At 40.8% G+C, this 26,344-nt stretch overlaps 1 protein-coding gene across 2 annotated transcripts in view; it reads left to right on the forward strand.

Annotated features, from left to right (window-relative positions):
* The window catches only part of tle5 (TLE family member 5, transcriptional modulator), a 102,452-nt gene that overhangs the window by 60,018 nt on the left and 16,090 nt on the right, over positions 1 to 26,344 (forward strand). For both annotated transcript variants that reach the window (XM_057840499.1, XM_057840498.1), the window contains exon 4: positions 11,588 to 11,632. In XM_057840499.1, coding sequence (XP_057696482.1) covers positions 11,588 to 11,632 — 45 coding nt within the window. The remainder of the gene's footprint in view (positions 1 to 11,587; positions 11,633 to 26,344) is intronic.

A 26,344-nucleotide genomic window follows, 5' to 3' on the forward strand; every position in this document is an offset into this window, starting at 1 on the left:
GCGATCTCTACAAATGTTATTCCTTACTGATATTCCTGTTGCACAGACATGCTCGAATCACTCGGTTTATTCACATAGGGGTCACGAATCCACTCCTTCACAGTTCGTGGGTCTTTAGTGATTGGGAAGTAGCGTAGATTTTGCTTTTTTCGAGGTTGTAGGCTCATCTTCTGGCTCGTCAGTTTCTCTTTTCCCCATTAAAAATCCGTCCAAAGACGTCTGTTTTTCAGTCATTCCAGTGTGGGGGCTGATTATTTCCGGGAAAAAATGTGATGGGCGACAACCTACGTCATACGTTGTTATCGAGGCAAAGCGCACATAGATATACAAAACAAGACAAAATGGTAACAGTCCAATCAATGCATTTCTATGACGACCTCTAATCCTGTAGTTGTATATGTAGAGTAGACAGGGATATTGGTGTGTTAAGCGGCACAGGCCAAAGTCAATCGGCCAGAATGCGGTCGTTAATAAATTATTTATTATTTCTGCGCGGCCCGGTACCAAATGCGCCACGGACCGGTACCAGTCCGCGGCCCGGTCATTGGGGACCCCTGGCTTAAACGCTATTAAAAAAAAAAAATTCCAACTAATATTTCCACAAAAACGGCTAAATATACCGATTAACTAAATTATGAGTGCAATATATATATATATATATATATATATACATATTAGCGCCAACAAAAACTTACTTTATATTGGACTTAACAGGGAGCAGCTGGATTCAGCCATGTTAAATGAGTTATGTGATATTCACTATTGCCACTAGAGGGGAATGTATTCACCCAAATCATTAAAACTAAATACAAACACTTTCAAAACAAACCATGACAACGCCACTCTGATTAAACGAATACTCGAAGCAGCAAAATTTGATTGCAGGCTTTTTCTCTAATTAAATTACGCGAGTTAGTCGTTTAATTGTTGCAGCACTAAGTTAAATGGAGAAATTCAAAAATTGTGTTGCTCATTAATTAGCGGTGTAACGGTACACAAAAATCTCGGTTCGGTACGTACCTCGGTTTTGAGGTCACGGTTCAGTTAATTTTTGGTACAGTAAGAAAACAAAATGCAAAATATAAATGTGCTAGTTGTTTATTACACACCTTTGTGTTTTCAACAATAGGAACATTAGCCTATACAAAGCTAGAATTCTGCTCAAAAAGTAGCAGGTATTTAAAGATAATCCAACAACAATTTGCCTTTCAGACCCCGTGTATTGGTCAGCTTTCTTTCTGAAAGAAAGAAAGAAAGAAGAAAAATGTCCTGTGCTAAAGAGAAAAGCAATCCAAATGACAAACATGTATTTTACAAATGAAATGTCTCAAGGAATCTTTTTTTTTTTTCTTATAAACGGTTTTCAAAAGCTTTATTGGTGGATTTTCTCAAGTTAAAGCGCTACACAGAAATTAATAAGTTTAATTGTGTAAGCAGGATCTGTGTGTTATTCTTATTATTTAATGACAGTTGTCTTAGCTCATTTCAATTTATTTTATTTAAATGGGCTATTATTTATTTTATTTTATTATGTGCTTTTATTTTACAAATGTGATGTAGTATTCATTTATATTGTATAGACCCCAATCACGTGATGTCCCAACTCCGCCCCCCTGGTGCCGCCATATTGTCCGTCAGCTCATCGTGTTTACATATTACCGCTAGGTACATTCCTCCTATTACTGCGTGTTTTTCTGCTTGTCTAAGGAATCACCGCCTGGTAAACAAACCCAAAAACCTTCCTGACAATCGTTAACATTGATTAATCAAAATGTTGAAGGCATGTGTGCCGGTTGGTTGCAGTAACAGAGAAGATAAACGGTCATTTTAGTAGTTGCTGTGGGCCCATTGTTAAAAGGGCAAATCTCTATAAAGCAGCACGGTTTGTTTGTCTCGGTGCATGATGCGTTTGTATCGACAGCCGTTAGACAGCAGCGAAAACATCAATATGATGCCAACACGATCGCAGACATCATCAGACGGAGACTACGAAGCTCGTCGCAACGGTAGCACAGCAAGAAGGTGAGCACAACAACAGGTATTGTGCCGAAAAATAGCCGCCCTGCGTGAAATGTCCCCCCTGACGGGAGCGCCCACACGGAAACGACTTTCTTGTACCGTGAATATGTATTGTTTTACTCTGCTTGAACTAATAAATGTCATACCTGTGTGATTGTCATTGGGATATGGTCGTGAAAACCTGTAGACTAATACATTTCTGTTCAAAGATGGTTATGTGGCCCAGTCCACGATTTGTTACTAAAATACAGTACTAATATTTTGTGTAATTTAATTATTTAAAACCGATCTTACAGTCGTAAATCCATTACTGTAACGCGTCCATGAAAACATTTGATGTTTTCACATCAATAAAGCGTTATGAATAAGCGCTCCCGTCAGGGGGGACATTTCATGCGGGGCAGCTATTTTTCGGCACGCACCGGCCCGTTGTTGATCAAGTGTCATTTTACAATCGTGATAACGGTGACGCTCAACTGACCAAATGTCGGTTTATATTCGGGCCAGTGCCGATTTTGGGTATACCCTCATCGTGACATAAACTGGAGTATGATTGGAAATTTTGTGGTCTCAGGACGAGCTCTGACGCACGGGACCGGACGGGAGGAAACATCGGTTTGGGCATCAAATATGGATCTGGCGACTGGATGGACCGAAGCTTTTCCAAATAACGGCTTTTATGCAACTCATACAATGAGTTTACAGCGTCTGAAAGCACCGGGGCTTCCATGATTTGCAAGTGAATCCACCTTTAGAAACTACGATCCATGACAATGACGGACAATATGGCGGCACAATACAGCGATCACGTGATTGTGTGACGTTGGTGATTGGGGTCTATATTTTATGTTGTATGACTTAAGTTCCTATGTGAATATTAGTTCTTACTTGTTTTGTTGTGGTAGGAGGCTTTTGTATTGAACACGGGGCCGTGTTGGTTATTATTATAGCAGAGAAGACAGCAGTAAATCAACAAAGACAAGTCAACTGTGCCCCGATCTACCACTCAAGAGATCTGATGTAGGTTACGATTGCATATTAGTTTGAAAATCGACCGGATCCACCGTATTTTTGCACGAGTGACTTCCGGTCTGCCAGATCCTAGCTACCGGTTGTAGTATTGACGCAGGAGGGTCGCGTCTCACGTAAAATAGTAAACTCTGCCGTTCTTTTCGAGTGCGTCGTGTTGAGCTGCATCTGGGACTCGTCTAACACGGGGCCGCACTGCGACTGGTGTGCATTGGCTGACTGACTTTAACGCCCGCGTTTCACTGCCTTCTCGCAGCGGCCACGTTGTCGCGCCGTTGACGTTTCTGGGTTATACTGTTGGTCCTCAATATAGTAGAGAAGACTGAGTAAATATAATCTACACAAAGAAACTGTAACCTGATCGACTCACAGCCTCGAAAAGTAAGGGTTACATTACGTCAGAAAACAGTTCGGTACGCCTCCGTTCCGAACAGAGCACCACGTACCGAAACGGTTCAATACACTACATGTACCGTTACACCCTTATCAATAATTAATTGTAACAAGAAATTGCTTTAAACAGCTGATCATTTTTTTCAGCATAAGGACCAAATCCAACCATGAATAGTGAAAACACACCAGTTATTGACAGTATGAGTAAAGGGAGAAAGGTTAAAAGCAATCTGAAAATAGGTGAATTACAGATAAGTGTGCTCATCTATTTGCTGAAAACTCATTTGTGTAATGTGTATGACTGAGAGAACAAGAAAAACTGTTTGAATAAAGATTGATTGAAGTTAGAAAGAGTGAAGTGCCGGTTGGGAAGATGTTTTCGCTAGTATTGCTTCCAAGGGAGACCGAACGCCTGCCATAATTTACATTCCAACAGGTAAGTGGATTCAATAATAGACCCATTAGAATGGTGGAAATTACAGACATAGTTAACATGCCCATTAAGGTTACTGGCTAAGTAATTGACTTTTCCCTTGCACGGAATAATGGGACAGATGTGCTCGCTTGAATGTATTGAATGCTTTCACACTGCTAGTCACTATGTTTTGCTAACTTACGCTGACAAACCTACCAAGCATTTTATACAGACTTGTGAGAAAATGCCTTCCACAAACCTATTGGGGTATATTTGGTGGAACAACTTCAAACACAACGCATTTTGAAGATTGAACCAGTTCAGATCAGTGGTAGTCAATTGCTTTACGTTGTTTACAAACATTATGAAATACCGTAATTTCCTGAATATAAGGCGCACCCGTGTATAATGTGCACCCCAAATTTACTTGTAAAATCTAGGGGAAATTATTGTACCCGTTTAGAACGCGCACCCTAATTTTAGCACCAATAAATAGAAGAATACAAGAAAACGAGTTCGTTTACAGATACAGAAATTTCATTTTACTGAACGGTGAAACACAGCACAAACATAGCATATTGGTAGTTCAAAACATTACCATAAACTGACAATATTTACGGTAATAATATGATTTGACAACTTGTCCAACTTACCAGAATCTAAGAGAAAACAAAACAGAAGTGACTTCTTTTAAAGGCTGCTGTATAACTTGCTCGTTTCATCATGATGAATCAATGTGTCTTCCATGGATTGATACGGTAAAATGAAAGTGAGAACGTAAGTCGGAAATCCGAGAGAGCTCATCGCTGTCGACATGACATTAACAATAGGAACTATTGTTATTTGGGTTTGAGTTTCCCGAGGGACAGATAAAGTTGACGGACACAGGAAGTCTGTGTTGTTACGTTTGTTATGGTCCGAGTTGCAGAGCTGCAATAAACGTTGACGCCTACCATTATAGGGCTCAAGCGTCCCCAACAGGTGGATGACGTCAGCGGAAGACTGGGCTCATCGGTTTTACTATACAGCCCATTGAGGGGGAATTATTCAGAACGAGGAAAACGCGACGAAGAGAGCCGCAAAATTGTTTCAGTCTCTGTACTCCAATATTTTTACAGGATATTCTGCTATACAAGTATAACACCATTTACCATTTACCATTTTATCCAGTTATTTTTCCCCAATAGCTAAATAAATGGCTTGAGAAGGACCAGTCAGCCCGTCGAGGGGGAACTATTCACAACGAGGAAAACGCGACGAAGAGAGCTGCAAAATCTCTTTAATGTCTCTTTACTTCAATATATTTACAGGATATTCTTTTTATCCAAGTATTTTCCCAAATTGCTAAATAAATGGCATGGGCATGAAAAATAACAGTCTTGTGCTAAATGGAATATGAAATAATAAAAATGCACTTATTCAGGACGACATGGCAAAGTTACTCCATAATGGTCAAAACTGTCGACTTCACCTTTACTGTCGCACCTCCCGAACGATATTTTATGACACCTGAATCGGACATATATCATTTCCCTTCCCCGGCTTCGGAGAATGTAAACAAACCAAGAGGCGTGACGCTAGCCGACATGCTAACCCAAACCGAGTGATGTTTCAAAGTCTTCGAAGTGGAAAATCACACATAACTAGCCCGGATTATTTGACACGACGGCTGGGTCGTCGATTGTCTTCGTGGCTCGGCAAACCGCCCGGCGGAGAGCAATTTACAGCTCGTTCCCCGGAGGAGGGTGGCTGCAGTTGTTGTGCAGCTAGCGTGCAACTAATGTGCATGAGGAGAGCATTTTACCTGCCTATCAATGATCAAACGGAAGTAGTCCTTTATTTAAAGAAAGTTTGTAGTGTTTACTTTGTAATCGCTGTATTCGTATTTGACATAATACAAAAGACGATGTTTACTCACTTCCTCCTAAGTCCAATGGTCCCACAGTAGTAGGGCTTGTTTTGGCCAATATCCACGGTGAATGGGAACCTTTTGAAACTCCAAAAAGGCGCACATGCCTCTCCCTCATACAGCAAGATTTTTCTGCAGCCAATTGGCCAGCGTGATGCGAAAAATATACGTAATAATCCGCAAAATTAGCTGAATCCTTAGTCCTCATACACAACAGTAAGGCTGTATAGTGAAGAGGACGCCTTCATCCGTACACGTCACAGCGCCCTCCTCCTCAATGCAAGACCGAAGCCGGAAGTCACTCATTTTCATGGCGCGGGATTCAAAAAACTAAATAAATATAGCAATTGCTTCCACATACATCCAAGCGGTCCATATCATTCAGGAGCATAAAACACTGCGTGTATTATGAAATAAGCATGCTTTTTCATGTCACATGCACTTTAAGACACAGTTTTAGCATTAATACTGCACTTAAATTTTAGGGGGGGAGAAGATGAAACGATATGTACTTAAGGATGGAATGAAATGGTATTACACATTAAAGTTGTTCCTAAATTTTTTAAACAAACGATTCTTAAACATTAATTCGAAAGCAACTGTTGCTTAGTGAGGGTCAGGCGGAATACTTAAAAACCCTTTGATTAAAAAAAAATGTTTTCTTCGCTGTCCATCAACTACTAGCAAAAAAAAAAAAGATATTTTGTCTAAGTTGTATTCAGAAGAAATATAGAATGTTGTGCTTAAAGCTGCATTTTCAATCATTTCTGCTATCCATCCCTGGCAAGCCCAGCCTTGTATCCACTCTCTTCCTGTCACACACACGCACGCACACAAACACAAAACCTTCCCTAATAGCATATCAGGTTGCCCCCGCTCCCCCGGTCAGCAGCGCCTCCATTTCCCAAGCGCTGTAATTACTTTAGGGAGCTTCCTCATGGGCTTGTGTGCTACACTGAAAAGCACAGAGAACATGTGTGGGTGTCTGTGCGAGATGGTGTGTGTGTGTGTTTGTTTTCCAGTCACAGAGCCCATCTCTCCTGCAGACTGAGTGGGTGATTAACTGGGTTTACTCCTTGAGGGTGGTCCTCTCATTAACACTCAACACACACATGGACACACAAACAATCACAACAAAAATGCATTGTCTATTGTCACTTTTTTTTTTGGCTCACATTTCTGTTTCCTGTTTGTATCTAATCTGTTTTCAGAATATCACTATTCTAAAGAGACTGGTGGACATTTTAGATGTTAGTTTAGATGGATGGATGGATGGACAAACAATTAAGAAAGAAATTTCAAGTTGTGTATTCATCCAAACCACATAATTTAACCTTTCAAAAGTCATGTAGCTTTATGCAACACAATGCAATGTACTGCTGATAGGCTAACAAAATTGGCATCAACTTTTATTATCGTAACCTTTAACTTGAACAATGCAGCAACACATGTGACAGGCAATGTAAAGATAATCACATATTTTCTTTACATACTGCGAAAACTAACTGATGGTACTACTGCTTAGTGTCTTCTATTATCAAATTAGGGGTGAACCATCTTAGGCACCCCACGATCCGATTTGATTACGATTCAGGGTAAGCCTGCACAATATATCGTTTGAACATCGCCATCGCAATGTGCGGATGCACAATAGTCACATCGCAGAATGTGCAATTTAAAAAAAAAATTTTTTTATTTTTTTTATGTTAAATTTTGTTATACTTCATAAAAACAGCAAGTGTGCAGATTCTGCGTCCCTTTTATATACAGCGAGACTGGATAAACCGCATGATATAAATTAGGAATGTCCCTGATCTAATCACGTCCCTGATCTGATCACGTGATCGGAAATCAGGCCAATTGCGCCATTTTTCAAATGATCGGAATCAGGTTAAAAGGATCGTGTTTGTATTTTTAGATATATACAGGTAGTTCCCGGTTTTTGACGTACTCGAATTGCGCGATTTCAACTTTACGACGCCAGTCTTGCCCGCCATTTTGTCTCGTTTTTTTTTTTTTGTTTGTTTTTTGTTGCATACACAGTACCTTATTGTTCCTCACAATATCTCATAATTTAATTTACTATATTATTATGACGTGTTCTGTCCTCATTAAACGTGAAGTTATTCAGCTTTACAGTCCGCAGATAAGGCAATTGTGCTTTTTGAAGCTTTTTACTTCCTCCACTTTGGACAATTTGTAAAACTGTGACACACATGTAAACTTATGTTCAAAACAACACAAATTTTAACAATAAAACACTTGAGAACAATTGGTGTTCAAACATCCATCTAGTCTGCTCAAAATGGAAATTTAGTCGATTAAATTAGCCTAATTTGGCTAACAAAAGTCATCAAGCTTAAATGCTACAAAAGCTAACGTACTATTTACAATTCTCGTAGCAAATCGCTCACACGTAACTCCAGAAACTGTAGCTGTAAACTTAGTTACAAATTCATACACAAACATATATTAGCGGAAACAACTTACAGCCTTATGTGGACAAAATCACGTGTGTTGTGACCCAGGGATCACCTGTTAAATGTTAATTCTTTCCAATCGTTCAGGCCTATCCCAAAAATGCCTATTCAAGGTATGTGGTGAAAATTCTTCTAGTTTTAATATCGCAATATATTGCAAGCCCCCCAAAAATCGCAATGATAGTTTTTTCCAATATCGTCCAGGCCTAATTCAGGGTGCTATGATTCGATTTTTGAACGATGATCACGGTATTGCCGATTATCGCGGTTATCGTGATTATCGCGATTATCGATGCATCGCACATTACTGATCAATAAAGTATCCAAACAAATTTTATGTCCATTATCTATTTAAAATATCATTATAATTCAACAGGAACGGTGGAAACATGCCCATACAACAAAAAGCTGCCCTTAAACTGCTTTTTTTATCTATTTATTTTTTACAATAATTGCAAAAACATTAACCTTTTAAAGGCAGTACTTATTTCTCTCAACAATACAATAAAATTTACACTGGTGGAATGAATTCCACATGTTCTGGACACAAACAAAGTGTCTTAAGAAGTAAGACTTATTTTAACCAATATACTTTGTTTTCACAGTGTTACCTCCCTTGTGTAACTCTTGGAGTGACAGGTGGAAATCACAACTGCTCTAAATCACTTTTAACTTGTGGCATTTATTGACGAGCACATAAAAAAACACAGACACACACACACTCATTACAGCACGCACACTTTCTTCTCTCCCAGCCCGCCTACGCACACACATGCCTGTCGGCTCCCAGGCAGCACTTGCAACAACAGATTTCTGTACTATTTCGCATGTTTGTAGTGTTACTGCTGTTCTTAATCATGGTTTTACACGTTCTGCATATGAAATACACGTTAGCGAATTGGCTAATTAGCTTAGCGCTCGCCGCTAACTATTAACATCTTAAAAACAACAACAATAAAGGCTAAACAGTACAAGAGGGTTCATGTACTCACCTCTTATAGACGCACACAATTCTTAGCAACACACTCAGGACATTTTTCAATTGAAATGTCTTAAAACTACTGCTGGACATCTGAAAGACAAGGAGCAACGAACTATCTCTCTTCCCCTCTCGCTCTAAAAAATAACTTGCGCACAGAAGCATGACCGCTGGGTCGCGCTTCTGTCCCTGCCTGTCTCATACACAAATTTATTTTCCAGTCTTTTAAAAAGGAGTAAAACTCTCTTCCAGTAACTGGGATCATCCATCATAACGTTGTGCGTTCGTCCGTTAACGGTGTCCCGGCGGCAGATGTGTCTTGAATTTCGTTCCTCTACAAGCGGCTGTCATAAAGTTATGAGTGAAAATAATCGTTTTTTAACCTTTATTAATCGTAATCGAATTGTCACGTGTCGAATGGCGATGCATGTCATAATCGATTTTTTTAAAGTCCTCTATATCAAATGTGTATGCTTTTTATGTCTGGGTTATACTTCTTCCTGGAAGCCAAAGGTGCAGAAGATGCATATTGTCCATGACAATCTGAACTTAATTTTTTTTTTCATTCATTTAATGTTATAACTAACCGACTTCCGGACGGCTTCGAGGAAATTCTGGTCCACCATCCGGCGTCTGAGGAGACGAAAGCAGTGCACCATTAACACTGTGTATGATGGAGATGGGATACTGCTGACCTCGACTCGGAACGTAGTGAGTTGGTGGGGAGAATGCTTCGAAGACCTCCTCAATTCCACCGACACGCCTTCCTTTGAGGAAACAGAGTCTGGGGACCCTAAGCTGGGCTCTCCTATCTCTGGGGTTGAAATCACTGAGGTGGTTGGAAAGCTCCTCAGTGGCAAGGCCCCATGGGTCAGTGAGATCCGCCCGGAGTTCCTACAGGCTCTGGACGTTGTGGGGCTGTCGTGGCTGACACGCCTCTTCAACATCACGTGTAGATGGGGGACAGTGCCACTGGATTGGCAGACCGTCTCGGCCGTGGAACAGTGGACCAGCTCTACACCCTCGGCTGGGTCCTCGAGGTTGCATGGGAGTTCGCCCAACAACTCTACATGTGTTTTGTAGATTTGGAGAGGGCGTTCGACCGTGTTACTCGGGGAGTCCTCTGGGGTTTGCTCCTGGAGTATGGGCTACCAAGCCCCTTGGTAAGGGCTGTTCGGTCCTTGTCTGATTGGTGTCAGAGTTTGGTCCGCATTGCCGGCAGTAAGACGAATTCGTTCCCAGTGAGGGTTGGACTCTGTCAAGACTGCCCTTTGTCTCCGATTCTGTTCATAACTTTTATGGACAGGATTTCTTGGGCCAGCCGAAGCGTTGAGGGGGTCCGGTTTAGAGGCCTCAGCATTACATCTGTGCTTTTTGCAGATGATGTGGTGCTGTTGGCTTCATCAAGCCATGACCTCCAACTCTCACTGGAGTGGTTCGCAGCCAAGTGTGAAGCGGCTGGGATGGAGATCAGCACCTCCAAATCCAAGACTATGGTCATCAGTTGGAAAAGGGTGGCATGCCCTCTCCAGGTTGGGGATGAGATCCTGTCCCAAGTGGAGGAGTTCAAGTATCTTGGGGTCTTGTTCACGAGTGAAGGTAGGAGGGAGCGGGAGATCGACAGGCGGATCGTTGCAGCATCTGTAGTGATGCGGACTCTGCACCGGTCCATACTGGTGAAGAAAGAGCTGAGCGGAAAGGCGAAGCTCTCGATTTACTAGTCGATGTACGTTCCTACCCTCACCTATGGTCACGAACTGTGGGTCGGCCGAAATGAGTTTCCTCCGCAGGGTGTCCGGGCTCTCTCTTAGAGATAGGGTGAGAAGCTTGCTAATCCAGGAGGGACTCTGCTTCGAGCCGCTCCTCCTCCATATGAGAGGAGCCAGTTGAGGTGGCTCGGGCATCTGGTTCGGATGCCTCCTGGACGCCTCCTTGGAGAGGTTTTCCGGGCATGTCTCACCGGCGGTAGGCCCCGGTGACGACCCAGGACATGCTGGAGACACAATGTCTCTAGGCTGGCCTGGGAACGCCTTGGGATCCCACCGGAAAAACTGGTTGAAGTGGCTCGGGAGAGGGAAGTCTTGGCTTCCCTGCTAAAGCTGCAGATTAAGCGGCAGAGGATGGATGGACGATGTTATAACTTTGTTTTTATGCAGTACAATCCTGATGGTTTGCTATTTTTCTCATTCAGATTTCACTTCCATTTTGATGAATAATAGTAACTTGAGATACATGTTTTGAGTTCAGAGCATGGTAACGGAATGAATTCAACTGAGAAGTCGAGGTATCAAAAAAAATAAAATAAAAAATGTGATGCCATGCTAATAGAAATGTGTGTCTGTCTCTTCCTATTTCCACAACAGTACTACGAGATGTCCTACGGGCTCAACATTGAGATGCACAAACAGGTGAGTCAGTGCTTCTGTCAACATTGTATTGTTTGTTTGTTAGTGTGAGTAGTTAGAAGACATGACTGATCTTGGCCTGACCCTTCAGTTGCCCCTTATAACCTCCCTCATGTCTCCCTAACCACAGAAATTGTACTACCATACCTATTTATTAAGAACAGTGTTAATTTTTTACACAAATGTCAGACATGAAAAGTAGTCCGACATACTTGTACATTATTTTCAAATAAACACCATTATCCAACAGTCCCATTAGATGTGCAAAGGCCAGTAATCATAATACAGTGGGGCAAATAAGTACTTAGTCAACCATTAATTGTGCAAGTTCTCCCACTTGAAAATATTAGAGGCCTGTAATTGTCAACATGGGTAAACCTAAAAAAAAAAAAAAAAAAAACAGAAAATCTCATTGTTTGATTTTTAAAGAATTTATTTGCAAATCATGGTGGAAAATAAGTATTTGGTCAATACCAAAAGTTCATCTCAATACTTTGTTATGTACCCTTTGTTGGCAATAACGGAGGCCAAACGTTTTCTGTAACTCTTCACAAGCTTTTCACACACTGTTGCTGGTATTTTGGCCCATTCCTCCATGCAGATCGGCTCTAGAGCAGTGATGTTTTGGGGCTGTTGTTGGGCAACACGGACTTTCAACTCCCTCCACAGATTTTCTATGGGGTTGAGATCTGGAGACTGTCTAGGCCACTCCAGGACCTTGAAATGCTTCTTACAAAGCCACTCCTTTGTTGCCCTGGCTGTGTGTTTGGGATCATTGTCATGCTGAAAGACCCAGCCACGTCTCATCTTCAATGCCCTTGCTGATGGAAGGAGATTTTCACTCAAAATCTCTCGATACATGGCCCCATTCAGTTTCCTTTACACAGATCAGTCTTCCTCGTCCCGTTGCAGAAAAACAGCCCCAAAGCATGATGTTTCCACCCCCATGCTTCACAGTGGGTATGGTGTTCTTCGGATGCAATTCAGTATTCTTTCTCCTCCAAACACGAGAACCTGTGTTTCTACCAAAAAGTTCTATTTTGGTTTCATCTGACCATAACACATTCTCCCAGTCCTCTTGTGGATCATCCAAATGCTCTCTAGCGAACCGCAGACGGGCCTGGACGTGTACTTTCTTCAGCAGGGGGACACGTCTGGCAGTGAAGGATTTGAGTCCCTGGCGGCGCACTGTGTTACTGATAGTAGCCTTTGTTACTGTGGTCTCAGCTCTCTGTAGGTCATTCACTAGGTCCCCCGTGTGGTCCTAGGATTTTTGCTCACCGTTCTTGTTATCATTTTGACGCCACGGGGTGAGATCTTGCATGGAGCCCCAGATCGAGGGAGATTATCAGTGGTCTTTTATGTCTTCCATTTTCTAATAATTGTTCCGACAGTTGATTTCTTTACACCAAACGTTTTACCTATTGCAGATTGTCTTCCCAGCCTGGTGCAGGTCTACAATTTTGTCCCTGGTGTCCTCCGACAGCTCTTTGGTCTTGACCATAGTGGAGTTTGGAGTGTGACTGACTAAGTTTGTGGACAGGTGTCTTTTATACCGATAATGAGTTAAAACAGGTGCCATAAATACAAGTAACGAGTGGAGCCTCGTTAGACCTCGTTAGAAGAAGTTAGACCTCTTTGACAGCCAGAAATCTTGCTTGTTTGTAGGTGACCAAATACTTATTTTCCACTCTAATATGGAAATAAATTATTTAAAAATCAAACAATGTGATTATCTGTTTTATTTTTCCACATTCTGTCTCCCATGGTTGAGGTTTACCCATGTTAACAATTACAGGCCTCTTTAATCTTTTCAAGTCGGAGGACTTGCTCAATTGATGGTTGGATAAATACTTATTTGCCCCACTGTACATTCTTTTCAAATAAACACCACTATCCAACAGTCCCATTAGGTGTGCAAAGGCCAGTAATCAAAATACTAGTATAAATATGAACATTTTGTTTCTCAGGCATTTTTAATAGTTCCACAGCAACATGCTTTTGTCTTCAAGAACAAATGTGTTGTCTTGAGTGTAGGTTCACATATTCACATATACCGTAATTTTCCGAATATAAGGTGCACCCGTGTATAATGCGCACCCCAAATTTGCTTGTAAAATCTAGGGGAAATTATTGTACCCGTTTATAATGTGCACCCTAATTTTAGCACCAATAAATAGAAGAATACAAGAAAACAGAGCTCGTGTACTGATTCAGAAATGTCATTTTACTGACTGGTGAAACACAGCACAAGCATAGCACATTGGTAGTTCAAAACATTACCTTAAACTGACAATATTTATGGTAATAATATGATTTGACAACTTCTCCAACTTACCAGAATCTAGGGGAAAAAACAAAACAGATGAGACTTTTCTTTTAAAGGCTGCTGTATAACTTGCTGGTTTCATCATGATGAATAAATGTTTCTTCCATGGATTGATACAGTAAAACGAAATTGAGAACATAAGTCGGAAATCCATGAGAGCTCATCGCTGTCAACACGGCAGTAACAATAGGAACTATTGTTATTTGGGTTTGAGTTTCCCGAGGGACCGATATAGTTGACGGACACAGGAAGTGTGTGTGCTTACGTTTGTTATGGTCCGAGTTGCGGAGCTGCAATAAACGTCGAATCAAATGAGTTCAAGAAACTAATTTCTGTGCTTTATGAAGAGTGAAAAAAGCAGAATTTAACACAGACAAAATCATTCAGCCGATTAGAGTGAAGTATTACCGAAACAAAATGGTGACGTCACGTACCGTTTTTGTCGGCAACGGGTCGCCGCATACGTTTCTTCAACACAACGTGGCCGTGTCAATAAAAAAAAAAAAAAATTGGTTTATATATATATATATATATATATGTAATACATATATATTTCTGTCTCCATCCATGTACCCGTTTATTGCGCACCATGATTTTACAAGTTGATTTTGGGGGAAAAAAGTGTGCGTTATATTCAGGAAATTACGGTATACATATTTACATATAGGACAATGCACTGGCAGTATAATCTTACATGATGATGCCTTTCATGCAAACGCAAACCCAAACAATAAAAAGTTGGTGGTTTGCGGAATGAAAGGCATCTGGTTCAATTATGCAAGTGACTCCAAGTGGCGAGTTGACAAGCTAAAGTCAAACCAACATTTGGTTTTGGACAAATGTCAGTTGTCCAAAATTAAGTTTAAAGAGAGAAAGAGAAACCACACATCTGCAGAAGATCCCCAAAAGGACCAACTAAAGAAGCTTGAAAAATGACAGTCTGGGCACTGTCAACGCAAATTGTTGTGAAAACCTGGTAAAATTGCATTACAAGGTTATAAGAAAATACTGTAAAATGAAAAAGGTGGCACTTAAACAGAAAGGGAAAGAAATCCTTGTCTTAATAGGAATGCAGGGTTGGCTTGTTTCGCTAAAAGACCCAGTGCCCATATATCAATTGATGGAATGAAACTTGGGGAGTAATTTATTGTTTGGCTCCAGGATGGATAAGAGCGATCATGGGCCTCATCCACTGCCTCAAAACACATACGTACATACATACATTATTATGATTGACGGCACACATTGGCAGGGCATATGAGATAAAGCATGCAGGCTTTGACTAATGGACGTGAGCAAAGATCCCCATGATTTGAACTCTCACATGTTTGCACCTGGATGTTCATGACTGTCATACATACATTCACATACTCTGGATCATCTTCTTTATCTGCCAGGAATGAAATCTTCAGGGAAGTGTGTGCTGCTGCATACGTGTGTTCACTTGCCGTCTGCCCCTGTGGTTTCTTTTGTTCTCTTTTTTTTCGGGAGGGGGTTTGCAACGTTGTGTGTGTGCGCGTATAAGTACACTGTAGACACCGGTGTGTCAGCGTGTGCGTGATTTCTTTGTGTGAGTGGATGCGAACAGGCGCTAGTTCCATTAGAGAGTTGAAATGGAAGGGATGTGTGTAAATGAGCAACGAGGAGCGTTCATGTCGAGGCCCATTGTGCGCTGCCACTTACCCCCCCTCGCCACCACTGACTCGATTTCCCTACTGTCGTCGGTTCCCTTCTCCACTCGCTTCCTCATCATCATCCTCCATTCAAAGTAGGCTTCTCTACATCTGCACACTCTCGTCCTCCTTTCACACCTCATTCTCTCTTCTCGCCACATGGCTGAGTTGGAGGTTGAGCTGAAGTGCTTTTACTTTTCTGTTTCGATCAAATCGGCTCAGAAATCGGATCCACGAAATGAAATGAAAAACATATTCAATGCAACCTACCAGGGCCAATGCAATCCCTTTGAATTTCAAGACCACTTTTAGCTATGAAACAATGGCAATAGAAAAAAAAATTGGATTCAAATTTGAGATGTGTAGGACCGCTGTATGATTTTGTTTTGACTTAAGTGTCATTTAAATGGCTGTATTATGTATCAAAACAAATGACATTTGTTCTAGGCCTGCAACTAACGATTTTTTTTTTTTTAAATAATCGATTAATGGGCCAGTTAATTAAACGATGATGAATGTCCCTTTTTTCAATTACCTTCACATATAACTTCAAGTTGTTCTAGGCATGTTGTAAGTAACAATGAAGACAAAATCCAATTTCAAAGCACACTCTCGTATGACAATTTACAGTTTGAAAGGGAGTTTGTGTTGAGACTAAACTCTTATGTGAATATGTGTGGTTTCTTTGGGACAGTTTACATGGTGACACTCAGAGAATAAGACAAATTTCATGCTTGCATTTATATGGTTCCGTCTCCATTCGAACAATGTCGGAAATTCTGTGTGAAATTGATGTAGTATTCATGCCAGGCACTAGGGGGTAGTGCAGATTTACAAGGCGACAGCCAAAGATGCACTTGCATGACACCAACAACCTCCTCAGCCTGGAAGACAACATACCCGTCCACTCCAAGCAATGGCATTTTTCTTTTGCTCCAAAAAGCACAAAAATACAAACGATAAACATTTTTAAATAAAAAAGATTATATTTTAAAAAGAGCTGTCAAAATTATTGCGTTAACGGGCGGTAATAAATTGTTTAAATTAATCACGTTAAAATATTTGACGCAATTAAACGCACATGCCCCGCTCAGACAGATTTAAATGACAGCATAGTGAAATGCCCACTTGTTAATTGTGTTTTGTGGAGTTTTGCTGCCCTCTGCTGGCGCTTGGGTGCGACTGATTTTATAGGCTTCAGCACCCATGAGCATTGTGTAAGTAGTTATTGACATAAAAAATGGTGGGCTACTAGTTTATTTTTTGATTGAAAAATTTACAAATTTTATTAAAACTAAAACATTAAGAGGGGTTTTAATATAAAATTTCTATAACTTGTACTAGCATTTATCTTTTAAGAACTACAAGTCTTTCTATCCATGGAGCGCTTTAACAGAATGTTAATAATGTTAATGCCATCTTGTTGATTTATTGTTATAATAAACAAATACAGTCCTTATGTACCGCATGTTGAATATATATATCCATCTTGTGTCTTATCTTTCCATTCCGACAATAATTTACAGAAAAATATGGCATATTTTATAGATGGTTTGAATTGCCATTAATTACGATTAATTAATTTTTAAGCTGTAATTAACTCGATTAAAAAATTTAATCATTTGACAGCCCTAATTTTAAATAAAAAAGATTATTAAAAACAGTTAATTAAAGCTGACGTTCCGCCATGTTTGCTGTTTTTAATTTTTACGTGTGCGAGTGCTGACGTCGTCGGCGCGAGAGCTTTCCATTTATATGACTGCAGAGCAAGTCTCGCAATCAAATCCTTCCACTTTGAAGCCCGGAATCAAAGGTTTGTGTCTTCGCCTTCCGTTTTTGCTGTTACCGCATAAAGGAGAGGCAATTCCGCAACACAATTGTTGCGTCTTGTTGTCGCAGCGTCACCATATAAACTGCCCCTTTATAAAAAGAAATTTACTATCAACTTTAACATCTGAAAATAACTGAAGCGCCATGCTTCTCCAAAACACTATACAAACAGACACTTAGGACACTGATTAGAATAATCGCTAACAAGCTTAGTGCTCTGTGATACATAGTAACGTCTCATCAACAAAGAATTCAAACAATGCAATTGGCTTCATTTACTCACCTCTGACGGAGTAACGCTGGATCTAACAACACAAAAGAGAATCTCACTCCTGACATTTCTTTTAATCCCATGCCATGAAAATGAATAACTTTCTGTTTTGAGGAGGAATGCGAATATGATGTCACCTGGGTCAGCATCTCACAATACAGCACTGTTTTATAGCATGCAGATGGACTGTAGATTCAGCTGATTTTGCGGATTGTTTTATTTTTCGCATCACGCCAGCCAAATGTGCTGCAGGGTTTTGTTGCTGCACCAGGGAGGGGCGTGTGAGCCTTTTTTGGGTTTCAAAAATCCCCACCCCGAGATTTGCCAAAACAAGTCCGACAACTGTGGGACCATTGGACTGAAGAGGAAGTGAATAAATATCGTGTTTTGTATTATGTGAAATACTGGGATCATGGCACACGTTTTAATACGGAGGTGGCTTGCTATGCTCCTTGTCCACCGAGAATGCCACTCGGCCGACGACCGGCGGCTTGTTGCACACCCCGCTCGGTCCTCTTCGCGTGCCCGCTGGGAGAGCACTACACTTGGCTTATGCTCGTGCAGCCCCTTCTGCCCTCTTTGTGTGCCCGGCAATAGACCACTAACCTTGGGTTGGGCTTGGGCATCTACTCACTCTTCCGACGTCAGCCAGTTTATCCGGCGGTCATTCTCCAGCTGATTCCACGGCAAACGAGCTCTCCTGCCTGCAGCAGGGGAACGACGAGCTATAACTCGCTCGCCACCGGGGGAGTTGCCGATCAGTGAATACAATCGACAACCCCGCTGCCGTGTGACATGATCCGAGGTAGTTTTGTGTGATTTTTCGCTTCTTAAGGCGAGAATAAGACTTTGAAACGCGGCTCGGATGGGGTTAGCATGTCAGCTAGCTGTCACGTTTCCTGGTTTGTTTACGCTCGCCGAAGCCGGGGCAGGGAAATGACAAAAGCCGGGCTAACTCCAGTGGCATAAAATATCGTTCGGGAGGTGCAAGAAGTCGATAGTTTTGGCCATTATGGAGTAATTTTGCCATGTTGTACTGAATAAATACATTTGGAATATTTAATATTCCATTTAGCACAAGGCTGTTATTTGGCATGACCATACCATTTATATAGCAATTGGATAAAAATAATGTACTTAGATTAAAAAAAAAAAATCCTGTAAAAATATTGAAGTAGAGAGATTGAAACTAGGCCTGAACGATATTGGAAAAAACTATTGCTGCGATTATTTTGGGGTTTGCGATAGATTGCGATATTATATTGCGATATTAAAAATATATATATATATATATATATATATATATATTTTTTTTTATTTTTTTTTTTTTTTAAAGAAATTTTTACTAGATGCCTTGAATAGCTGTTTGGAAAGACTTTGGATGACTCATCATGACCACAGTGTACAGTATTCCATCATTTTTTGCGGTTAATAGGGACCAGAACCGGCTGCGATAAGTGGAAAAACCGCGATGTAGCGCACCCCCCCCCCCCCCCCCCCGCCCCATATTTTTTGTGTGTATGTATGTGTGTGTGTGTGGGCGTGCGTGTGCGTGTGTGTGTGTGTGTTCAATGCATTTATTCAGATCTAGCACTGGAAAGAGATACATATAAGACATGTTTTTTCTCATTTTTTCCCCCCAAAATATGATTTTAAAAAATGTATACATATATATATATATATATATATATATATATATATATATAATTATTAAATGCTTTTTAAGCACTTCAAATGTAATAATTATGATCAGTTTTAAACATAACTGTCCCACTGAATCATTTTTAAACAAGAATAAAGTACTGCAGTAGAAAAATGCTTGGCTTTATTAAATGCTTCTGTTTACCTAACATGGCTGTGACTTTCGGAGTGACGTGTAGAAATTACAAACTCCTCATAATCACTTCTGGCGTTTATTTTATATGTCTCGAACGTGTCCACATTCTCCCCCCACAGACACACACATTCATTCCAGCCCGCGCTTCTTTGCAGAAACTGTTTAACAAGTTAAACGATGATTGACGGATTGCTGCCCAGCTTCTTTGGCCAGATCAAGGCCATCGTTAACGTTAATAAGCAAGTGCCGCAGTGACTGAGTGCTGGGTAAGAGGGTGAGAGAGGCTGTGCGAGCGAATGAAGCAGATCAAAGGTTTGTGGATTGGGGGGGAAAAAAAAAAAAACTATTGCGCGTCCTTGCGATGGGACTATCGCGCATGCGCACATCGCGATGGCGATGTTTAAACGATATATCATTCAGGCTTAATTGAAACAATGACATTTTGCTGCTCTCGTCGTTGCATTTTCCTCGTTCTGAATTCCACCTCAATGGGCGTAATTCTAAATCAGATGAAATCGTGACCTTGCCGACGTCATCCTCCAGCAGGGGACGCTCAGCGCTATAATGACAGGCAGGGCTAAATGGCAGATAAAAAAAGACAAATTTCTCGTCATCTGCGCTTTGCCAAATTGTGTCGATTAATTTGCTAATCGATTAGTTGGCGATTAACTGACTAATTGTTGCACCTCTAATTTGTTCAAAATGCCTTTTATTACTTTTTTTTTTTTAACTCAGTCTCACAAAAAATTATTTGATGGGGATTCGGGAGCAGAGGAGCCACAAGTGGCCTGCAGGCCTTACATGTCGAACCTTGATTAACATGTTTCATTTTAAATCAAACTGCTAAATGAATTCAGTTTTCTACTACGTTGGAATTTATTGAGCGCCACCATCAGTCAGTCATCAATGTCTTTTGTAGTTAACGTGAATATACTTGTACACGTGTACCTCTTTGATCCCCCTTGTGAATGGCTGCCTACATTTTTATAGTCGCTGCTTATTTAGATTGGCAAAGGCGTCTCGGAGCAGAATTAACGATCCTCGAAGCGACACGTCCGTCCACTTTTCTTCTTCCCACGTACGATATTCCCGCTGTCAGCGAGGCGAGGCGCGAAACAACACTTGAAGTCTGCCAGAGAACAACGAGCAGAGAATGGGGAGGGATGGCAGAACAAAGCTTAGGAAGATGACAGGGAGCGCAGATAAAAGCGACGTAAAGGCGTTGGGAAAAGTGGAATATTTGTTAGCGTACGGCAAGTCCCGCAGAGGCGTTTTCATGTCTGTCTGTCTGTCTGTCTGTCTGTCTATGTGCTGGTGTGTGCGCGGGAGCTGAGAAGAGCGCTTGATTGCAGTGGGAAGTCGTGCTCTGCATGCCTAATGATTGCTGCTCTCGCCTCATCTCGCCACCGATTACGTTCTAACACCATTAGTGCTCATTTGCATATCTCACTCGGATTGGGTGATTAGCAGCCAAATGTGATAATAGACCCACGTGTGAGGACGATAGCAGGGATTGTGCCCGACTAGTGTGTGTGTATGTGTGTGTTGGGGGTGAAGGAGAGATAGAGCGTTTGAGAAGGTCATACCTGCTGTTGCTCATGCGAATGAGTGTGTGCCCAGAATTACAAAATGGCTGTTTTCATGTATTGAGGGTTTTTAAGGTTAAGTTCTGGGATACACATCTTCTGCATTTTCCCTTCCACTTCCAACACATCCCATGAAAGAGTATCAACAACTTTCCTGGACATTCCGTGACCATTTTGGCCTATAAATGTATTTAAATGAAAGTTTTTTTTTGGCGTGGCAGCACTATTCGGTAACATGCACGTCGTAGTTCTGAGGTTTTGGGGTTTAATCTCAGCATGTTATCCCTGTGCTTGCCAGGATTTTTTTCTAATATACTTCGGCTTCCTTCCACATTGAGAAAAGGTACATAAGGTTTATTGAGGACTTGAAATTGTCCATTTGTGTGAGTGCCAGTGGTGCCCTTTGATCGGATTGGCTGGCAGCCTTTTTAGCTTCAAATATAGGATTTTTTTAAAAGATGCTTTATTTTAAAAAGTAAGACTTTAATCTAGAAAAGTGGGTTGTTTTTCTTGTAAAATGTGACTTTTTATGTAGAAAAAATATGGCTTCATCTTGAAAAAGTAAAACACTAGGGCTCAGGGTCTTATATTCGGGGTAATACGGTATCTACGGTATTTATTCATGACTAAAACTGGGAAAATGAAATTTAGATAGATAATTATTAACAGCTTACATCAACAATTTGTATAAATACTTTGCTAAACTAGAAACAGCAATTTCTGGAGAAATTATGATGGGGCTTTGTTGCGGTAGATACAGATCTATCGGGTCACTTCCTGTTGATTTTGGGACATTTCGGGGACACATCCTGTTGCATGACTGTCAATGGCATTGACTTACTTGGGCGCCAGTTGAATGTCAATGTGCTGTAATGGTACGTTTTTGGTCAAAAAACAACCACACACATTTGTCTGACATTGAAAATGAATGGGAAATTTAGACGTACTTGGTCGTCAATGGCTTGGACGTGCATGGCTGTCAATGGCATCGATTTACTTGGGCGCCATAAATGGGCTGGCATAGTGAATGGGCCAAAATCATATGGACCTACAGTATGTTTTCCTGCCATTGAAAATGAATGTGAAATTTGGACTTACCCTAATTTTCGGACTATAAGCCGCTACTTTTTTCCCTCATTTTGAATCCTGCGGCTTATAGTCCAGTGGGGCTTATTTGATGATTTATTTGGGTTAATAGGTAACACTTTGTTTGACAGCGGCATCATAAGACTGTCATAAGAACGTCATAATTATGACATGACACGATCATGTCACGATCACTATCATGGGCATGACTGAATTATTATGACAGATGTCAAAATGTGTCATTTTCCATACTACGTCACCAACTCCATTTCTGTCCAGCTCAGATCTTTTACGTCCATTCAAAAGTGAGATAATTTGCTGGATGACACTAACCGACATCTATTATAAGCATTCAATAATGCCTATGACAGTGTCATGTAATTATGACAGTATTGTGACATCACTGTCCAAGAAAATGTTACCAAATACCATAACCCAGCAATCAATGAAACTGGAACAGTAACTGAAGAAATAATTAGCACAGGACATGAATTTTGTTTTTACATCTGTAGCGCCGCAATGCATGCTAGGAGGAATGTTGGATGACAACAGTGTTGACAGCAGGTGGCAGAAGAGGTTGACTGTCTCCACCAAGGGAGCAGTGATGGCCAAATGAGGATTTTTAAAACAATAAGGCTTTGCACCAAATTGGTTCAAAGCTTAATGGTGGTTCATTTGGTTTGATGACAGTCTAATGACACCATTGTCAAATGAAGTGTTACCAGTTCATATCTTTTGGTGTAAATATCCCATAATGCAATGAGGACAACTGCGGCTTATATTCCAGTGCGGGTTATCTATGAACAAATGCCATTTTCATGTCAAATTTGGTGGCTGGTGGCTTATAGTCAGGTGCGCCTTATAGTCCAGAAATTACGGTACATGGCTGTCAATATCATCACATTAGAAATAAAAGGGACAGTTTTTGGTAAATTTGGGGGGAACCGTAAGTTCTTACTTTTTCCTCTTACCGTCCTGGAATTTTTGATGTGTAAATTATGCGATTTGGTCAAAAATTGTAGGACAATTTTTTCCTCCCGAATAAACCTGCGTTTACGAACGAACGGAAAATTTTGGGGGGTCATTCGAAAGATTCCCTGCGTCGCAAAAATCCCGGTCATTTTGATATTTGGACAGTGACGGTTGGTCAAACAGTTTGGGCTGTGCGGCGCGCCGGAAAAACGCCATTCAAAAAAATTAATTACCTTGGTCTTTCCAAGGGAAAGAACAAGGTATTGTTATTGTGCAACTTTATTATTATAATTATTATTACCTTGGTCTTTCTGAAGGAAAGAACAAGGTTATGTTGTTGTGCAACTTTATTATTATTATTATTCAATAATTCTCCGCGTTTTTTTGAGCCAACGCACAGCCCAAACCGTAGCACCGATCGGCACCGTTGAAGTATCGGCACGACCGGATTTTTCGCGTGACGATGGGAATTTTTCAAACCGCCACGAAAAATTTTCCGTTCGCCCGTAAACGGCAATTTTCCGAAAAAATAAAAAAGTTTCAAAATGTATCTAGTCCTACAATTTTTGACCAAATCACATAATTTGGATATCAAAAATTCCGGGACGGTGAGGGGCATAAAAGTTATATACAGAATTTGGCAAAAATTTACGGTTCCCCGGAAATTTGCCAAAAACTTTCCTATTCATTTTGAATGAAAAAAAAACGCACGCTGCACAGCCCGAACCGTTTGACCGATCGGCACCGTTCAAATATCGGCACGACCGGAATTTTCGCGCGACGATGGGAATTTTTCAAACGGACCCGAAAAATTTTCCCTTCGCCCGTAAACGGCAATTTTCCGGAAAAAAAAAAAAAGTTTCAAAATGTATCTAGTCCTACAATTTTTGACCAAATCACACAATTTGGGCATCAAAAATTCCGGGACGGTGAGGGGCATAAAAGTTGTATACAGAATTTGGAAAAAAATTACGCTTCCTCGGAAATTTGCCAAAAACTATCCCATTCATTTCGAATGGGAAAAGTCCCATTCACTTCCAATGGGATTTCCAATGGAATTTACATTGCATTGATGCCATTGACGGCCATGCATGTCGAATCTACTGATGCCAATGTACTTGGATTCAATTGACTATATGGATGTCGATGCCATTGACTGCCATGGACGTCCAAAATTTTTCCCATTCATTTTCAATGGGGAAAAAACAAAATTACCACAAATCAACAGAAAATGACCAGATATCAATAGGACGTGTCCCCCAAACTTCCCCAATTCCATTGACGCTTATGAAGGGTGCCGCCATTGACTTACATGGACGTCCAAAATTTTTCCCATTCATTTTCAATGGGGAAAAAACTAAATTTCTCCAAATCAACAGAAAATGACCAGATATCAATAGGACGTATATCCCAAACGTCCCCAATTCCATTGACGCTTATGGGGGGTGCTGCCATTGACGTCCATGGACGTCCAAAATTTTACCCATTCATTTTCAATGGGAAATTTTTTTTTTTCCCCCAAATCAACAGAAAATGACTAGATATCAATAGGACCTGTCCCCCAAATGTCCCCGATTGCATTGCTGCTTATGGAGGGTGATGCCATTGACGTCCAGGGACGTCTAAACTTCCCATTCATTTCCAATGGCATTTCTTCATGTTTGTTCATTCTATTGATGCCAATGTACTTGGATTCCATTGACGCTTATGTAAGTTGATACCATTGACGTCCATGGACGTCCAAAATTTTTCCCATTCATTTTCAATGGGAAATTTTTTTTTTTCCCCAAATCAACAGAAAATGACTAGATATCATTAGGACGTGTCCCCCAAATGTCCCCGATTGCATTGCCGCTTATGGGGGGTGATGCCATTGACGTCCATGGACGTCCAAACTTCCCATTCATTTCCAATGGCATTTCTTCATGTTTGTTCATTCTATTGATGCCAATGTACTTGGATTCCATTGACGCTTATGTAAGTTGATACCATTGACGTCCATGGACGTCCAAAATTTTTCCCATTCATTTTCAATGGGAATTTTTTTTTTTCCCCAAATCAACAGAAAATGACTAGATATCATTAGGACGTGTCCCCCAAATGTCCCCGATTGTATTGCCGCTTATGGGGGGTGATGCCATTGACGTCCATGGACGTCCAAACTTCCCATTCATTTCCAAAGGCATTTCTTCAAATTTGTTCATTCTATTGATGCCAATGTACTTGGATTCCATTGACGGTTATGTAAGTTGATACCATTGACGTCCATGGACGTCCAAAATTTTTCCCATTCATTTTCAATGGGAATTTTTTTTTTTTCCCCAATTCAACAGAAAATGACTAGATATCATTAGGACGTGTCCCCCAAATGTCCCCGATTGCATTGCCGCTTATGGAGGGTGATGCCATTGACGTTCATGGACGTCCAAACTTCCCATTCATTTCCAATGGCATTTCTTCATGTTTGTTCATTTTATTGATGCCAATGTACTTGGATTCCATTGACGCTTATGTAAGTTGATACCATTGACGTCCATGGACGTCCAAAATTTTTCCCATTCATTTTCAATGGGAATTTTTTTTTTTCCCAAATCAACAGAAAATGACTACATATCATTAGGACTTGTCCCCCAAACTTCCCCGATTCCATTAACAATTATGAAAGGTGCCGCCATTGACGTCCATGGACGTCCAATTCTCCCATTCATTTCTAACGGCTTTTACTTTGTTTTTTGCCAATGACTGGCATTATGATCCATTCTATTGATAGACCTGAGTGGGGCTAAGATCTGTATCTCCACAGAGGAAAGACCAAGGTGTGTAATTTCTCCCGAAATTGCAGTTTCTAGTTATTATTATTATTATTATTCAATAAATCTCCGCGTTTTTTTGAGCCAACGCACAGCCCAAACCGTAGCACCGATCGGCACCGTTGAAGTATCGGCACGACCGGATTTTTCGCGTGACGATGGGAATTTTTCAAACCGCCACGAAAAATTTTCCGTTCGCCCGTAAACGGCAATTTTCCGAAAAATAAAAAAAGTTTCAAAATGTATCTAGTCCTACAATTTTTGACCAAATCACATAATTTGGGCATCAAAAATTCCGGGACGGTGAGGGGCATAAAAGTT

Source organism: Corythoichthys intestinalis, chromosome 7, assembly GCF_030265065.1.
Source record: "Corythoichthys intestinalis isolate RoL2023-P3 chromosome 7, ASM3026506v1, whole genome shotgun sequence".
NCBI classification, from domain to species: domain Eukaryota; kingdom Metazoa; phylum Chordata; class Actinopteri; order Syngnathiformes; family Syngnathidae; genus Corythoichthys; species Corythoichthys intestinalis.